The sequence below is a fragment of the Gossypium hirsutum genome, chromosome D11 (assembly GCF_007990345.1).
Source record: "Gossypium hirsutum isolate 1008001.06 chromosome D11, Gossypium_hirsutum_v2.1, whole genome shotgun sequence".
NCBI lineage: Eukaryota > Viridiplantae > Streptophyta > Magnoliopsida > Malvales > Malvaceae > Gossypium > Gossypium hirsutum.
In genome coordinates, this window is record NC_053447.1 from 63,890,563 (window position 1) to 63,909,072 (window position 18,510).

Here is an 18,510-nt window from a genome sequence, read left to right on the forward strand (position 1 = left end):
CGTGTGACCTTATAACATGCCCGTGTTTCAGGCCATGTCCTAAATTATGTGCTTTCTGACTTCCCTCACACGGCCAAGCCACACGCCCGTGTGCTAGGCCGTGTGGTCAATTTATTTTTTGAATTTTAGGTGCAGTTTTCACACGACTGGGCACACGCTCGTGTGCTGGGCCGTGTACCTCACATGGCTGAGACACACGCCCTTGTCTCTACCCATGTGGCAATACCTGTGCATTCTGTTTCTAAAATTTTAAGTTGCAGGGGACACACGGTCTACTCACACGCCTATGTGTAAGCCATGTGTCTCACACGGTCTGGTCACGTGCCTGTGTGCCAGGCCGTGTGGACTAAAAATGAGCCTTATACTACAAGTTTACCAACTTTGCAATTCTTGAACAACAAGCAACTCAAATATCCTTTATTCAACCGATCCAAAATACAATTAAATAAATCTAAAACATCTCAGAATTTATCAATATAATGACTTGACTCAGGTATGTTCATAGATATGTAACATAAATTATCTAAACAATTCATTTAAGTACCATTCAAACCAATCCTACTTAAACCATGTAAATAGTCATATTATAAGACATATACTTGTATTTATATATCAACCAATATCATCTTATATACCATTAATATGATCACATCTCAAAATGACATCAAAAGACAACCTAGGTACATGCTATTTTCAAAAGAGAAAATATTTCAACACGTAGTTGAGTTCAGGATCGGCTATGGATGCTGATTCAACAGTCTGACTTTGACCTAATCTGCGCACGGAAACAAATCGTACGCAGAGTATGTAACTCAGTGGTATTTCTATAATCCGAATACTAATTAAATAAAAATTTATAAAGTTCAAATACATATTTACACATAACAAATCCATTCAACAATTAATCAATTTCACAATACACACCATTCATAACACTTTCAATTATCACATTTTCTATTTCAATTTCATAGATGCTATTCAATAGCATTTCACCATAATGTATTCAATTCAATTTCAATATCATCCAGTATCAATCAATTTAACCAATTCATTTACTTATCCCTATTAATACGACTCGGACTTCGACGGATACAAAGATCCAACCAACACACCTATACGACACTCTGTGCCTCATCAGCCAAGCCGAAGTAAAACAGTAACGGTACGATACTCAGTACCTCATCGGATTCATCTGAAGTAATAACAGTAAAATGACACTTATAGTGCCTCATCGACTCAAAGTCGAAGTATCCCTGAACACTTCCAATCTTATGGCATGCCAACTATATCCGACTTAGCCCAATATTGTTAATAGGGTATTTCAATTCATAATTCAATTTCAAATCAATATACAATTTCAATCTATTCCAATTCAATGCACTTTTCAATCATACACATATGTTCACAAAGCAATTCAATTCAATATCAATATATCAAACTCACCTCAATTTCACTTACCATACATAATAATAAATACAACCAATAATTTTAGTTTTCGGATTATAGAAATACAAATCATATTTTTTGAGCTAATCCTCATTGACTTTCTCTTTTCCTTTCCTAGTACAGGCTTCCGGCTCAACGTTAGCAAATTAACTTTGAATCCTTAGAACCCTATTTCCCCTTTCTTTTTCTTTCTCTCTTTTTCGTTTCACTTCTCTGTTCTTTCTTTCTTTTTCTTTTTTCTTTTATTTCTTTTACTTTCTTTTATTTTATGTTATGTTTTATTATATTATTATATTATATTTTAGTAATAATTATTATTAACTTAAATAATAAGTAAATACATGTATTTATTACAAATGTATGTATATTATTTAATACATATGTATTTTATTTTTACCACACACTTGTCTCAATTTGGTTTATTTACTAATTTAGTCCTTCAACTTTTCTTGATTATATTATTCAACTTTTACTCTATATTCAATCTAGTCCTTACACTAAATTAACCTTAATTCAAGCTAATTCACCTAGCCAAAATCTAATTAACCACTCAACTGACTTCGTAAATATTTCTAATAAATATTTACGAATCTGTTTTACGAAAGCAATGACCCGAAATACACTTTTTCGATAACCGTAAACTTCAGGTCGTTACATAAATTCTTGGTAAAGAAATAAAATACAGTGACAAAATAGGGGATCTATGGGGGCGAAGGCCAAGGGCGGGGCTACAACTGCTTTTATTTGACATTGACTAGAATAAGGTTACTACTCTGCTTCTACTTGACATTAATTAGAATAAGGTTTTCAACCTATAAATAGATGTAGTTGAAGCTCCTCTTGTATCATTCGAATTCGACATTAGTGAATTTTCTTCTCCTCTACTCGTGGTTTTTTCCCGAAAGGGTTTCTACGTAAAATCTGTGTGTTCTTATTTTTTTTCTTATTGCTTTGCGATCGTTTTATGCTGCTTACTACATTGCTTCTATTTGATATTGATTAGAATAAGGATTTTCAATATATAAATATAGATTTAGCCGAAACTCCTCTTGTATAATTTGAATTCGACAATAGTGAATTTTCTTCTTCTCTGCCCGTAGTTTTTCTCGAAAGGGTTTCCACGTAAAATTTATTTGTTCTTATTTTTTTTTCTTATTACTTTGCAATCATTCTATATTGTCTTTATCGATATTCAGTGTTAACACATTGCTTTTAGCTTTTTCAGTACGATATCAGAGCTAGATTTGCTCGTCTTCTAGTGCTAAATTTTGTAATTTTTTGTTCATTCTTGCTAGTTCTAGGTGCATCAATGGCGATTGTCAGTGATAATCTATCTGATGATGAAATTGTGGTTCTTGCAACAAGAACAACACCTATTGCAAATTCTTAGTCTTCTTCACAGAGTTCTACTGCATTATGTAAAAAAAAAAAGAAGAAAAAATCTCTTTTGATTGATGAAAGTAATTTTTTAGCCTAAAAACATGTGTTCCTTACACTTAAGACTCATCGTCTTCAATCCTTTATTGAAGGTACAACTGCAACTCCTTCTTGAATTATTCTTAATAACGAAAGTAAACAAATGCGAGAATCTTGTTTTTGTTGCTTTTGAACAACAAGATTATGCTTTGGCATCATTATTAATGTTGTTACTCTGCATAATCATCTAAATGGTCTTAATACTTCTTTTGAGATTTGCACTAAGTTGAATAAAATATTTACTGATCAATCACGCACAAAGAAGATACATTATAGATGTATGCTGCATAATACCAAGAAAAATGACAAGAACATGAAAGATTATTTAGTTGGGATCAAGCATATTTGTGATATTTTGTTTGGATGTGGTCAAGTAATCATTGATAATGAATAGTAGCCATCTATTCTCAATGATTTATCACCTGATTTTAAGAATATTTTACTCTATGTCGAGTTCCAGAACGTGCATGGACTACAATATCTCGTTCAAATGGAACATTTGGATTGTTTCCTTCAACCTATATAGTAGCAACTTGATCCGTTGATGGTCTTGTGTAAACTCTTTGATCAAGATTAGTATTTGTTGCAATATGTATTGTCAGATAGTCCAATGAACGGAAACATTTTAATCTGTTTAGCACTTGAGCATGGGGATTTCCTTCAAAAATTTTCATGATCACTTTTACAATTCTTACATTTAAGTTAGCTTCTTGTATTATTCTCATTCTATTTTGAAGATCATTATCAGTATCATAAAAGTATAGTCGAAAATAACATGGACTATTTACTTCAGGTATTAGTGATGGGAGATCATGATTTATTTGTTCTTGTGCTCGAAATGCGTAAATCCTGTCTTTTGAAGATGCATATTCTTTATCCAAATGAACTCCAAAAGATGTGAATGAGAATATACTATTATCTGCTCTTATTTACTTTTGAAATGGTAAAATTTTGTCAGATTGAGAAGTAAGCACCTGGAATCTGAATTATCGTTAATTTAACTTTTTCATTGTGACAACAAAAGCTTGATGTTTCATGTTGAAATCTTCTAGGACCACGGTAGCTGCAAGAAGGAACCTTTTCTAACTCATGCTTAGAATTGTATAATATTTCTCCTGTAAAGAAAAAAAAAGGTTAGATGATAATTAAAATGTTATGAGTTTTCAATTTTTTTTAAATAGTGATCTTTCATATATGGAGTTGATAAAGTTGCACATAACCAGTCGATTTTTTTTTTTTTTTTTGCAGTTTGGTTTTCCTCATCCTGTGATATTTCATTTACTTGAATATAATTATACGTTCTATGAATTGTGTACTAAATAAATAAGATAAATATAGAAAATGAAGCTTGATTTGTCGACAATTTTTTCTCTAAAATTATGAATGTGATATAATCGAAATGAAGGGTACATATACTTGAAAGTATATGTATTTACAGTTTTAGAGTTGATCCTTTTATTATATTATAAATTATAGATAGTGTTAGAGTAAATGTCAATAATGACAATAAAATGATCGCAAAGTAATAAGAAAAGAAAAATAAAATACACAATTTATTAGGGTTGAAAATCAAATGATACAAAAGGGGTTTCAATTACATCTATTTAAAAAGTTGAAAAACTCTATTCCAATCAATATCAATTGAAAAACTGTAGTTCTATATGAATTTTACTTGTGCGGTATGGTTCGTATCACGTGAGCTTTGCCCCCGCACCCCTCTACCTTTCACCCCACAAATCCTTTTATTTTGCTACTATATTTTATTTCTTTAATAAATAATGGGATTCAACTTAATATATATATATATATAGACTTCTAACCTCATATCCTCCATCTAACATAATCTTGAAATCATATCAACATTTGACTCATTTATCTCTCTTTAAAGGGGAAATCTGATTTATTCAAAGAAATAATTCTTATATTATTTATTCATAAACATAAAAGACCTATGATGCTTGACTTCAAAGCGTTTCCAAATTATGAATGATATTAGACCCAAAATAATTGCACTTGAAATGATCGACACCAGTATGATAGCCATTCTGTTCTTTTTCTTTGAATCATGGGTTAATCCTGAAAAACACAGTGTTAAGAAACAAGTTATAAATCAGGCATTTGTTTTGAAAAATGGAGAAACACATATGATGAATATAGACATGACACTGAATTACTCTATTCCAAATATATGTCATAAAATAGACGAGAACATGCGTAGCTAGTATTCATACCTAGACCTGAGGCTGACAGTCTTATAAAGACATTTTCTCCTCGGTACATGTCTGAAACTTCTGTAATATCAAAGAGATCACCAAACCACATCAAACAGCCCGTGCGGCCTTCACTTACATTCACATTAGCATAAGCTGTACACGAGCAGTTCTTCAAGCATTCAGCCTCACATCCGGTAGGGTTCAAGCTCTCATTCAACTCAATTTTCAACAAATCCGGCACTTTAACCCCATCAAGCCTTGTAAAGCCTTCTCCCTTTTGACAGTCTAGTGGTGATTCTCTTAGACAGTTCTTAGACTCTTGTGATTTTGATACGAACCCTTTTATACACTCACAGGCGTCTGCTCTCCTACTGCTACATATACTGTTAACACCACAGGATCCATAGCTCCCACATTTATCAAATGGAGCTGAGTATAAAACATCCCATTCATTACTTTTCTGTTCCCATATAAGACGTTGTAAATAACCAGACTGATTCAACCATAATCGCATGGTAATCGAGTTACTGGCAGGTTCTTAAGTATGATATACCTCATTCTCATTAGAGATAACAATTGGTTTGAAGACTAAATTGGGAACTGCTGGAACACCTCCAAAGCCAATTCCATTCCATGGTCCTGTACGGTATCTTTTCACTGATCCTCTATCAATGAATAGCTGAGGCAACCCATTTTTGTCAAGTCTGTAAGTGAAGCTTCCGAGGGATGGATCGTCCGCACTTGTCCATGATGTTAAATATCTTTCCTCACCCGTCTTTAAGTTCCATCCTATTTTCATGCCTGGCAAGAGTGTGTCTGATGGGTGTTCAAAGCTTTGCCACAAATAGCTTTCTGGCATGCTTTTGTTGTCCTTGAGAACAAGGTTTCCAGTGTCTAAGAGCTGTGCCACAGGATTTCGTGCTGCCCCGGACACATTGGTTGACCAGACCACAGTGTTTGTTTGATTCAGAAGGATATTTCCAGTGTCACTTAAAGTTAAAACCCCTTTGCCTTCAGCAATGGGGTTGTTTCTGTTAGCAACCCAAACAACTGCTCCAGGGCTGTTTTTGTACCATATTCCCAAGTACCTGTTTCTTGATTTTCCAGGTGAGAAGAAGCCTAGCTGAAAGGTTTCTAATGATGACACTAGTGTCTCACCATCACTAATTGATCCTTCTGCACCTATAACATCAGCTTCGTCTGACAATTCCAAGTGTGAAAAAACCAGTGTTAAAAAACAAATCCAAGTGCATATGGGAGCCTTCCCCATATTAAAACTCAACTTTTCTTCTAAACAGCTTTCTCTTCTCGTCTACATATATTACAATTGATTTGTAGGGAAAGCGTCTTTCTCTCGGGAAATAAGGTAAAATAAGGTAAGTTATCCACGGTAATTAAAACAAAATAAAGGAAATGATAGTAAATTTCTCTTTCTTTCCTTTAAAATTTTTAATTTTTAATTACCTAAATTGGGGTAAATTCATGAGAAAGGAAATCTATAAACTTCCTAAATATAAAATGAATTTTATAATCTTGCTATATTTTATTTTTAAAGAAAGATTTAAAATTTAACTTAATTATCAACTTTATCTTTAAATTTATAAAAAAATAAAATATTTTCTTTATTAATAATTTAATTTATATATTTTTTAAAAATTTATGCAAAAGCCTAAAATTTTTATTTTTATTTTTAAATGAAGAAAATGAATAAACACAAAAAAAGTATAGGAAAATGAAAATACTTTAATATTTTTAAATTTTATGAATTAATAATAAAATATTATTTTTAAGCCAATATTAATAATAAAAATAAAGGGTGTTTAGTATTATTTTTAAGAAACACTTTTCGGGCAGATAAAAGTATTTTTAAACAAAGTAATTTTAAAAAAAATTCTCTAATTAAAAAGTGACTCAAAAGTTCTTTTTTGATAAGATTCAAAAGCATTTTTAAGTAGCATGGATAAACTAAACCATAATTTCCTTCTTCCTCAGATATTTCGAAAATGACGCTTTGACACTAGTAGCTCTTTGCCAAGAATAATTAGTATCACTTGTATCTCTTTTGAACATAATTTTGTCACATATCAAACCTTGTAGTTATTATTGGGATTTAAAAGGTGAAAGCAGAGTAATAGCATTATTATTTTGTTATAATCCATATTCATTGCAATTGACTTGACAGATCAATTATGCCTTCTACTCGCTTCATTCATAGCTCTTCACGCTTTATTATTTTATCCCCTAAAGAATAACTTCTTTATGATCTATTTTACAAGACATAATAATGATTGTTTTTGCTGCGTACAATACTATTGATGAGTGGGGTCAACAACAAAAAAATACAGAAAAATATGTAATAGTGTAAATGGAGGTCGGTTCATGTAGTTGAAGTGAAAAATTAAAGAGTAAGGAAGAATGGAGATGGTGAAGGTGATTGTTGGGAGTAAACTGATAGAGTGTGGGTATGTGTATTATGTTAGTTCAAATCTCCGGTGAAAAAAATTTCGAACACATGAACGGAATTCGAATAGAAAAATAAGAAATAGGACAATGCTCCAAGGCGTGTATCAAGCCACTATCTTTAAGGTTATATTCGCCCCCACCTATCTTCTGTATGCAAATGAGTTCCAAGTAAATTAACCTCAAGGATACAATGAAGCCAATGACTATTTGCGTTTTGCACTGACGAGAATAATCCACTACGCACTGAGCAATGTATAACAAAAATTCGATTTCTACAAAAAATTTCTGCAGTAACAATTTATAGAATAATCTAATAGTATTAGAAAATGAAGGAAGGAAAGAAATAATATTAGAATTTGTTGGTCTGTTTTCCAAATGAAATCTCATTTCTATTTATAGGAATTTTTATATCTCTATATAGAGACATCTTTCATCAGTAGGTGTCTTTTTGAATAATAATGTCTTTAAAATAAACACATAAATTATTCATTTAATATTATAACTATTCAAATAATATTATTTAAACAGTTATAATTCTTTTTTAAATAATTAAATAATATAATCTTTTGATTAATTGCACATATTTATTTATAGTTATTAGAACATTATAAATATTTGAAAATGTTTTAATATATTAGAGAGTCTATCTCTTCTTCATTATCTTAAGGGAATATTTGGAAGCGAAGTTCTGTATAAGATGGTGTTAACGTGGTGGACCTATAATTATATCATCGTTACGAGACACATGGGACAAAAATCTTCAATAAAACAAAAATATTTGTGATGAGATATATCATATCATTTGTTCTAATTCAGAATAAAATAATTAACCTAGATGAGATTTGGTGATTAAAAGAATCACACTCTTAATAGTAGGCCAAATGTTGGGAAAAGTAGATGGTTACCTTCGCTTAGTCGAGTGGTTGAGATGAGGAGTGAGGCTTCTCGTTACCTTTCATTATGTGGCTGGTGGAGTGTGTCCTTAGGTGACCTTTTGTCTTGCCATGTGTCCCCATTTGTAGGGGAGATATAAAAAATGCATAAGCAACAAGAATACAAAGACTTAGTAAAAAGCTATCAACTAAACCTATGTTTTGTAAGACGTGATTATTGACGTGATTTCTGCACAACTCTATATTAGGGGTAGAAAAGAACTCAAAACTGACGGATTCTGACCTAATCTAACTCTATAGGGTCAGTTTTTTTTTATTACTAAAATCAGGTTCGGATTAGGTTAAATTTAAAACTTAGTAAGGTCAAGTTTATGATAAACCCGCTCCGAAATATTTACAAAATTACTTTTATTGCAATTTTTTATTACAATCTAACCCCTCAACGAAAACTCTCTTAACCCGTTAACCGTGACTTTTAATTAGCTTATGTGTTATGACCATTTGTCTCCATGGTATATTAATTTTGTTTACTGATCAGAAAAGGGTTGATAATTTTAGTGTGATTTGAGGTGTGGTTTAGGGATTTCCCCTTGTTTCTATAAAGTTTTGCAACTCTTCTTTGACCAAAGCTTGGAGGATGCATGTGTTTTTCTGTAAAATTTTCCACTTCCGATTACTGAAAGAAATGTTTAGAAGAGGCAAAAAGTCAGGTTCTAATCTTTGTAAATAAATATGCAATTTACATTTTTTTGCACTTTGCCATTATTTCTGCAGATTATGTGTTGTTTTGTTGAACCTCATATAATTTTAAAATTTGCGTTGGTTGATGATGGACCATCAATGATGGTTAAAAAAAAAAGTCAGCAAATGAGTTCCAACATGTGATTATAAATGGTCTATCGAACTAACTATGTTATAATCAAATAAATTTAGTGCATCAGACTAATTTATATAGTTCTTTTATGATTACAAAACTTGTTTGATGTAATAAAATAAGTTTGAATCGGGTTATGTTAAGGTTGGTTTTTTCATAAAATTGCAAGTCGGGCGTTGAGGCGGGTTTTCTTCTCTCAATTTTAGGATCAGATCAAGGATTGAGTATTTGTATATAATCTTGGGCAGGGGTCGGGATCGGGGTCGGGGTTGGGGTTGAGGTAGGCAAAAATCCGACCTGCTTCGCTCCACTGCAATCCCTATTCTATGTCGACCTAACAATTTGTAACTATTCAAGAAAGAAGTTTGAAGTTAAAAATGCAATTTGGAATGATCCATTTTGCTGAGACCCTCTTAATTGCCTGGTAAGACTATGACACTTGATATGAATAGCCTATTCGGAAGAACTTTGAAGTATCATATTTATGTTTTTAATTAAGTATAAAATCGATCATAAACCGTAAAAATAGACATGAAAAATATCTAAAAGATACAAATACATCAAAAATTTCTGCTTATATATCCAAGAAGATGTTGGTGGTGATTTGGGTGACTAAATCCTGTACACTTTTTCCACTCAATCTCTAAAAAGTAACCCAAAAAAATAAAATCATCAAATATGACAAAACCTTCCATCCATTGCAAGAAATTATCAAACATAGATAGTTTTAAGTTTAAAATCTGTGTTAATTCTGAAGTCTTCATCAACTTACCACGTCCCTAAATTTCTATTCGAATAGTTACATCACTTGGTAAATAACACAGTGATGCTACTTTTGATATACATAATTAAGAGACACAACACTTTAATCATTAAATACAACCTATGTACTGAATAAACATAGCAGGAAAGTTCTATCTAGCTTCAAGAATAGATATGGTGACATCAGTTGTCACTGTTGTAGAACTAAAATTGTCATAGGGATTCCTTTGTACGAAGAAACCAGGTGCTTTTGGTCGAGGCAAAGTTGCTTCTTCATTTGTGAGTTTGAGAAGAACAGATGACATTGTTGGTCTGTCTTCAGGGCATTCTTGAACACACAATAACCCAACATGGATAAATCTAAGCACTTCGGACCTAACACATGTTTCTTCTAAGATTGTGTCCATCACTTCCAAACCTCGATCTTCATTCCAAAGCAACCACGCCTACGCAAAAAGAAAAAATGGTACATGACTGAACATACATCTGTGACCGTAATTTAAATCGAAAAGAGATTCCATTGTTATGACTTACGTGGCCTAGAAGATTGTGGAGATGATCGGGATGACTGTACCCTCTATTCTTTTTACCACTTACTATTTCTAGCAAAAGCACACCGAAGCTGAAAACATCGGATTTGGCTGAAAATGTTCCATCAATTGCATACTCAGGAGCCATGTAACCACTGCATTAAAGCATTTTATATGAAATGAGGCCGAAGAATCGAATCTATAAAAGAAGTAATAGAACTTACAATGTTCCGACCACTCGACTTGTTTTTGTTTCCACATCATTGCCACAAAAAATTCTTGCCAACCCAAAATCCGAAATTTTAGGGGTCAAGTTGCTATCTAGTAAAATATTACCTGCTTTGAGATCTCTATGAATAATTGGGAGTTTAGAATCTTGGTGGAGATAGAGTAGTCCCCTTGTGATGCCTAGAACAATATCAAACCTGTTTCGCCATGATAGTTGTGCTCTTTTTTTATGATCTGCACAAATAACACCCTATGAACCTCAAAATTATGTATTGAATATTTGTTTTATAGTAAAGATAATGTATAGGAAACCCATGCTAACCAAAGATGAAGTAATCTAAGCTTTTTTTAGGCATAAACTCATAGATTAACATCCTTTCATTTCCTTGAATGCAGCAACCAAGCAGTCCAACAAGATTCTTATGCTGAAGTTTGGCTATCAAAACTACTTCATTCCTGAATTGCTCAATACCTTGACCTGAGTCTTTTGACAGCCTCTTTACTGCTATTTGTTGTCCTGTTGGGAGATTTCCCTGCGTTCGTATAATAATTGCATTCAAGGATTTTAAATTGCAGACATAGCATAACATATTCCAGGTTGGTTACCTTGTAAACAGGACCAAAGCCACCCTCTCCAATTACATTGCCAAAAGAGAAATAGTTGGTGGCAATTTCTGTTAACATTAATGGGAGACAACATTAATGGCAAATAATACAAAGTGGTGCAAGTTTAGCACCCTAAAGTTGACTTTGAAAAAGTGGCATGGGATAATTTTTTTTTGGTCCTTGAGATAATGGGCTATTTATTGTTTGGTCCTTGAACCTCAACTATAAATAGGTCTTCTCATTTCTCATTTCAATCATCCCAACCAATCTTTCTCTCTTAGTTTTCTCTCTTCTCCCATTTGAGAATTCTTAAAGAATTCTATTTGTTTGTAATACTTTGGAGATAGTAAAGTTATCATCTGGTGTTAGTACCCGAGGACGTAGGTATAATTTACCGAACCTCGTTAAATCTCTTGTGTTCTTTCTTGTCCTATTTTTCTTTCAATATTTGAGGGTATAATAGTAGTATTTAATTGTGCTATTAAATTACTATAGAAGGGATATTCTGTCTAAGGAAAGACTTGGTATTTAAGAGATCCATGTGATCCACCTCTCTTCCCTGGGAATTGAACTTTGTGTGATTTTTTAGTACAATAATTTACACGCTTCCGACCCTATTGGAACAACAAGTGGTATCAGAGCCGAAGGTTAATCGTAGTATGCTCTGTGGTTGCAGTTTGACCTGATCTTCCACATCAGAAAAGATTTCCTTAGGTATATTGAAAGATTATGGAGAAAACGGTCGGTGTAGGAGCTTCAACATCGTCCATGTGGACAAGACCGACAATTGCAAATGCAAGATTGGCCGTGGAGATCTTTGATGGCACGGGCCATTTTGGTATGTGGCAAAGTGAGGTTCTAGATGCCCTTTTTCAGCAGGGTCTAGACATTGCCATTGATGAAGAGAAACCAGATGATGTACATGAGAAAGATTGGAAGGCGATCAATCGGTTGGCATGTGGCACAATTCGATCATGCCTTTCTCGAGAGCAGAGGTATGCTTTTTCAAAGGAGACTTCTGCAAATAAGTTGTGGGTGGCACTTGAAGAAAAATTTTTGAAGAAAAACAGTCAAAATAAGCTCCACTTGAAGAAAAGACTGTTTCGCTTCACATACGTCCCAAGTACCACAATGAATGATCACATCACCAAATTTAATCAGTTAGTCACTGATTTGTTGAATATGGATGAGACATTCAAAGATGAAGATTTGACTTTGATGCTGTTGGGGTCACTTCCTGAGGAGTTTGAGTTCCTAGAAACTACTCTACTTCATGGCAGGAGTGATATATCTCTGAGCGAAGTCTGTGCGGCCTTATACAGTTATGAACAGAGAAATAAGGACAAACAGAAAAACTCAATCAGAGATACAGAAGCTTTAGTAGTCCGAGGTCGTTCATACACTCGGAAGAAAACTCAAAAGGGGAGATCAAAGTCAAAGTCCAGACTCGGGAAAGATGAATGTGCTTTTTTGTCATGAGAAAGGCCACTGGGAGATCAAAACTGCTGTAGATGCTTGTGTTGCTAAGCATGATACTAGTGACTCTGAACTATCACTGGTTGCATCATCATCGTCGTTCCATTCAGATGAGTGGATATTGAATTCGGGTTGTACCTATCATATGTCCCCTAACCGGGAGTGGTTCTCTGATTTAGTAGAACTAAATGGAGGAGTTGTTTATATGGGCAATGACAATGCCTGTAAAACTGTTGGGATAGGTTCAATCCAATTAAAGAATAAAGATGGATCAACCAGAGTTCTGACTGATGTTCGGTACGTGCCCAGTTTGAAGAAAAATCTCATCTCATTGGGAGCCTTGGAATCCAATGGTTCAGTTGTTACTATGAGAGATGGGGTTTTGAAAGTGACATCTGGCGCACTTGTGATATTGAAGAGCATCAGGAAAAATAACTTGTATTACTACCAAGGTAGTACAGTTATTGGAGCAGTCGCTGCAGCTTCCGGTAACAAAGACTTGGACTCAATGCAGTTGTGGCATATGAAGTTGGGACATGCTAGCGAAAAATCCTTGCAAATTCTGGCAAAGCAAGGATTGTTGAAAGGTGCAAAGGCTTGCAAATTAAAATTTTGTGAGCACTGTGTTCTGGGAAAACAAAAGAGAGTGAAATTCGGCACTGCTATCCATAATACAAAAGGTATTTTGGAATATATTCACTCAGATGTGTGGGGGCCTTCCAAAACACCTTCGTTGGGAGGAAAACACTACTTTGTTACTTTTGTTGATGACTTTTCCAGAAGAGTTTGGGTGTATACCATGAAAACTAAAGATGAAGTGCTTGGAGTTTTTCTTAAATGGAAAACTATGATCGAAAACCAGACTGGCAAGAAAATCAAGCGGCTTAGGACGGACAATGGAAGGGAATATAAAAGTGATCCGTTCTTCGATGTGTGCCAAGAGTATGGTATTGTTCGACACTTCACAGTTAGGGATACACCACAACAGAATGGAGTGGCAGAGCGTATGAATCGAACATTGCTGGAGAAAGTTCGATGTATGTTGTCCAATGCTGGGTTGGGCAAGCAATTTTGGGCTGAGGCTGTGACATACGCTGGCCATCTTGTTAATCGTTTGCCATCATCTGTATTAGAAAGAAAAACTCCTATGGAGGTATGGTCTGGAAAATCGGCTACAGATTATGATTCCTTACATGTGTTTGGAACCACTGCATATTACCATGTGAAGGAGTCAAAGTTAGATCCGAGGGCAAAGAAAGCTCTCTTTATGGGAATCACTTCTGGAGTGAAGGGATTTCGTCTTTGGTGCTTAAGCACAAAGAAAATGATCTGTAGCAGAGATGTTACCTTTGATGAATCTGCCACATTGAAAAAGGTAGCAGATAAAGATATTCAGACGAGCAATACTCCACAGCAGGTGGAGTGTACTCCAAAACAGGTGGAGTTTGAGCAGATGGGGATTTGCCCAGTTAATAAGTCTAATTCTCCAGCCACAATGGAGGAATTAGAGGTTGAAGAGGTTCTGACCCAAGAACCACTAAGTACACCAGAACCAGTTGCAGTTGCAAGGCCACGGAGAGAAATTCGTAAACCTGCTCGATTTACTGATATGGTGGCCTACTCCCTTCCCGTTGTTGATGATATTCCTATCACTTATTAAGAAGCAATGCAAAGCTTAGAAAGTGATAAATGGAAAAGCGCCATGGATGAAGAAATGCAGTCTCTCCGGAAGAACAATACTTGGGAGTTGACGCAATTACCGAAAGGTAAAAGGGCAATCGGATGCAAGTGGGTATTCGCAAAGAAAGATGGATCTCCTAGCAAGAAGGATATTCGCTACAAGGCAAGATTGGTAGCTAAAGGCTACGCTCAGAAGGAGGGAATTGACTACAATGATGTATTTTCCCCTGTTGTGAAGCATTCCTCCATTAGAATTTTGTTGGCCTTGGTAGCACAGTTGAATTTGGAGCTAGCTCAACTTGATGTTAAGACGGCTTTCTTGCATGGTGAGTTAGAAGAGGAGATCTATATGACTCAGCCAGAAGGATACACAGATGCTGGTGGTAGAAATTGGGTTTGTAAGCTTAACAAATCGCTATATGGATTGAAGCAATCCCCGAGGCAGTGGTACAAGCGATTTGATAGCTTTATGAGAAGGCAGAAGTACACAAGAAGCAAATATGACAATTGTGTATATTTGCAGAAGCTGCATGACGGATCTTTCATTTATCTACTCTTGTATGTTGATGATATGTTAATCGCTTCGAAGAGCCAAAATGAGATAGATAAGCTGAAGGCTCAGTTGAATCAAGAGTTCGAGATGAAAGGTCTAGGTGAGGCCAAGAAGATTCTCGGCATGGAGATAAGTAGAGATAGACCGAGAGGCAAGCTCTGTTTAAATCAGAAGCAATATCTGAAAAAGGTATTACAATGTTTTGGTGTAAATGAAAACACAAAACATGTAAGTACCCCACTTGCTTCTCATTTGAAACTTAGCGCTCAATTATCTCCGAAGACTGAAGATGAAAGAGAATATATGGCAAGTCCCATATGCTAATGCAGTTGGGAGTTTGATGTATGCGATGGTGTGTACGAGGCCTGACATTTCACAAGCTGTTGGAGTTGTGAGCAGGTATATGCATGATCCTGGAAAAGGACATTGGCAAGCTGTGAAATGGATTCTACGGTATCTTCGAAAAACCGTAGATGTTGGTTTAATTTTTGAACAGGATGAAGCACTTGGTCAGTTTGTAGTTGGATATGTTGATTCCGACTTTGCTGGTGATTTAGATAAACGTCGTTCAACTACGGGGTATCTGTTTACTCTTGCGAAAGCCCCAGTAAGTTGGAAGTCTACCTTACAGTCTACAGTAGCTGTGTCTACTACAGAGGCAGAATATATGGCAGTTACAGAAGCTGTTAAGGAGGCTATTTGGCTTAATGGATTGTTGAAAGACTTAGGAGTTGTTCAAAGTCACATAAGTTTATATTGTGACAGTCAGAGCGCTATTCATTTAGCGAAAAATCAAGTCTATCATTCAAGAACCAAGCATATCGACGTAAGATATCACTTTGTGCGGGAAGTCTTTGAAAAAGGAAAAATTCTACTTCAAAAGATTCCGACAGCAGATAATCCCGCAGATATGATGACCAAGGTGGTAACAACAATCAAGTTTAATCATTGTTTGAACTTGATTAACATCCTGAGAATTTGAGCACCTTCAGGTGTATGGCGCTCGAGAGTGCATTTGTAGGCACTACAAAAGATAACTTTATCGAATTTGGGGAGTTGAAGGAAGTGTGTGAAGATGTGATTATCCTAATCAAATCTTCAAGGTGGAGATTGTTAACATTAATGGGAGACAACATTAATGGCAAACAATACAAAGTGGTGCAAGTTTAGCACCCTAAAGTTGACTTTGAAAAAGTGGCATGGGATAATTTTTTTTTGGTCCTTGAGATAATGGGCTATTTATTGTTTGGTCCTTGAACCTCAACTATAAATAGGCCTTCTCATTTCTCATTTCAATCATCCCAACCAATCTTTCTCTCTTAGTTTTCTCTCTTCTCCCATTTGAGAATTCTTAAGGAATTCTATTTGTTTGTAATACTTTGGAGATAGTAAAGTTATCATCTGGTGTTAGTGCCCGAGGACGTAGGTATAATTTACCGAACCTCGTTAAATCTCTTGTGTTCTTTCTTGTCCTATTTTTCTTTCAATATTTGAGGGTATAATAGTAGTATTTAATTGTGCTATTAAATTACTATAGAAGGGATATTCTGTCTAAGGAAAGACTTGGTATTTAAGAGATCCATGTGATCCACCTCTCTTCCCTGGGAATTGAACTTTATGTGATTTTTTAGTACAATAATTTACACGCTTCCGACCCTATTGGAACAACAATTTCTATGGTAGAGAAGTGGAACAAGGGCACTTCTCTTTCATCTTCCCCACTTTCTAATCTTGTTAAATGAAGCAAATCATCTATAATTCAATTGAGTTTGATCTCTTAAATACTGCAAATCTATTTGAAGAAAGTGAGCAAGTTTGGATGAGTATTCTTACCTCGTTTCTTCCATTTCTTCCAAATTATGAAGGACATTAGGCCCAAAATAGTTGCACTTGAGATGATTGACACAACTAGGATAGCCATTAGTCTATTCTTTTTCCTCGAATCATGGGTTAATCCTAGAAAAGACAGTATCAAATGCAAAAAAAAAAAAAAGTAAAAAAGATGAACAATATAAGTGGTGCATACCTAGACCTGAAACTGAAAGTCTTATAAAGACAACTTCATTTCGGTACATGTCTGACACTTCTGAAATATCAAAGAGGTCACCAAACCACATCACACAGCTGGTGCGGCCTTCACTTGCATTCATATTAACATAAGCTGTACAAGAACAATTCTTCAAGCATTCAGCCTCACATTGCTTAAGATTCAAACTCTCGTTCAACTGAAATTTTAACAAATCCGGCACTTTAACCCCAACAAGCCTGGTAAAGCCATCTCCCTTTTGACTGTCTAGTGATGATTCTCTTACACAGTTCTTAGACTCTTGTGATTTTGAAATGAACCCTTTTAGACACTTACAGGCATCTGCTCTCCGGCTGCTGCATATACTGTTAGCACCACAGAATCCATAGATCCCACATTTATCAAATGGAGCTGAGTACAAAAATTCCCAAATTTTACTATCATGGGTAAATATAAGACGCTGTAAATAACCAGTATAATTCAACCATAATCGCGTGGTAATCTCCTTGTTGGCAACTTCATAACTAAAAAATATCTCATTCTCATTAGACACGACATTATGTTTGAAGAGGAAGTTGAGGTATGCTGGAATAGCTTCAAACCCAAATCCATTCCATGGTCCTGTACGGTACGTTCTCATTGATTCTGTATCAATGACTAACTGAGGTAATCCATTTTTGTCAAGTCTGAAAGTGAAGTTTCCAGGGGATGGATCATCAGCACTTTTCCATGATGTTAAATATCTTTCCTCGCTAGTCTTTAAGTTCCATCCTACTTTCATGCCTGGCAAGAGTGTGTCTGATGGATAATCAAAGCTTTGCCACAAATAGCTTCCAGCCGTGCTTTTGTTGTCCTTGAGAACAAGGTTTCCAGTATCTAAAAGCTGTGCCACAGGATTTTGTGCTGTCCCAGACATATTGGATGACCAGACGACACTCTTCGTCTGGTTCAAAAGGACAAGATTTCCACTGTCACTTACAGTTAAAACCCCTTGCCCATCAGCAATGGGATTGTTTCTGTTTGCAACCCAAACAACCGTTCCAGGGCAGGTCTTGAACCATATTCCCAAGTACCTGTTTCTTGATTTTCCAGGTGAGAAGAAGCCTAGCTGAAAGGTTTCTAATGATGAAACCAGTGTCTCACCATCACTGATTGATCCTTCTACACCTAAAACATCAACTTCCTCTGACAATTCCAAGTGTGAAAAAACTACTATTAAAAAGCAGATCATAGTGAATATAGGATCCCGCTCCATGTTAAAACTCCAGTTTTCTTCTAAACAAA

At 35.0% G+C, this 18,510-nt stretch overlaps 2 protein-coding genes across 2 annotated transcripts; both read right to left on the minus strand.

Annotated features, from left to right (window-relative positions):
- Positions 1-4,985: 4,985 nt before the first annotated feature.
- LOC107929745 (G-type lectin S-receptor-like serine/threonine-protein kinase At4g27290) lies at positions 4,986-6,405 on the minus strand. The gene is made up of 3 exons (XM_041104351.1): positions 5,689-6,405; positions 5,171-5,595; positions 4,986-4,998 (listed from the first exon to the last, which is right to left on the minus strand). Exons 1-3 carry the CDS (start codon positions 6,403-6,405, stop codon positions 4,986-4,988), a joined length of 1,155 nt encoding a protein of 384 aa, XP_040960285.1.
- A 3,873-nt stretch (positions 6,406-10,278) lies between these two features.
- Positions 10,279-18,481, minus strand: LOC121223223 (G-type lectin S-receptor-like serine/threonine-protein kinase At4g27290). The gene is made up of 6 exons (XM_041104353.1): positions 17,227-18,481; positions 11,492-11,559; positions 11,208-11,418; positions 10,882-11,119; positions 10,662-10,812; positions 10,279-10,573 (listed from the first exon to the last, which is right to left on the minus strand). The coding sequence occupies exons 1-6, from the start codon at positions 18,479-18,481 to the stop codon at positions 10,280-10,282; spliced, it is 2,217 nt and encodes a 738-aa protein (XP_040960287.1). The 3' UTR covers position 10,279.
- Positions 18,482-18,510: the final 29 nt, after the last annotated feature.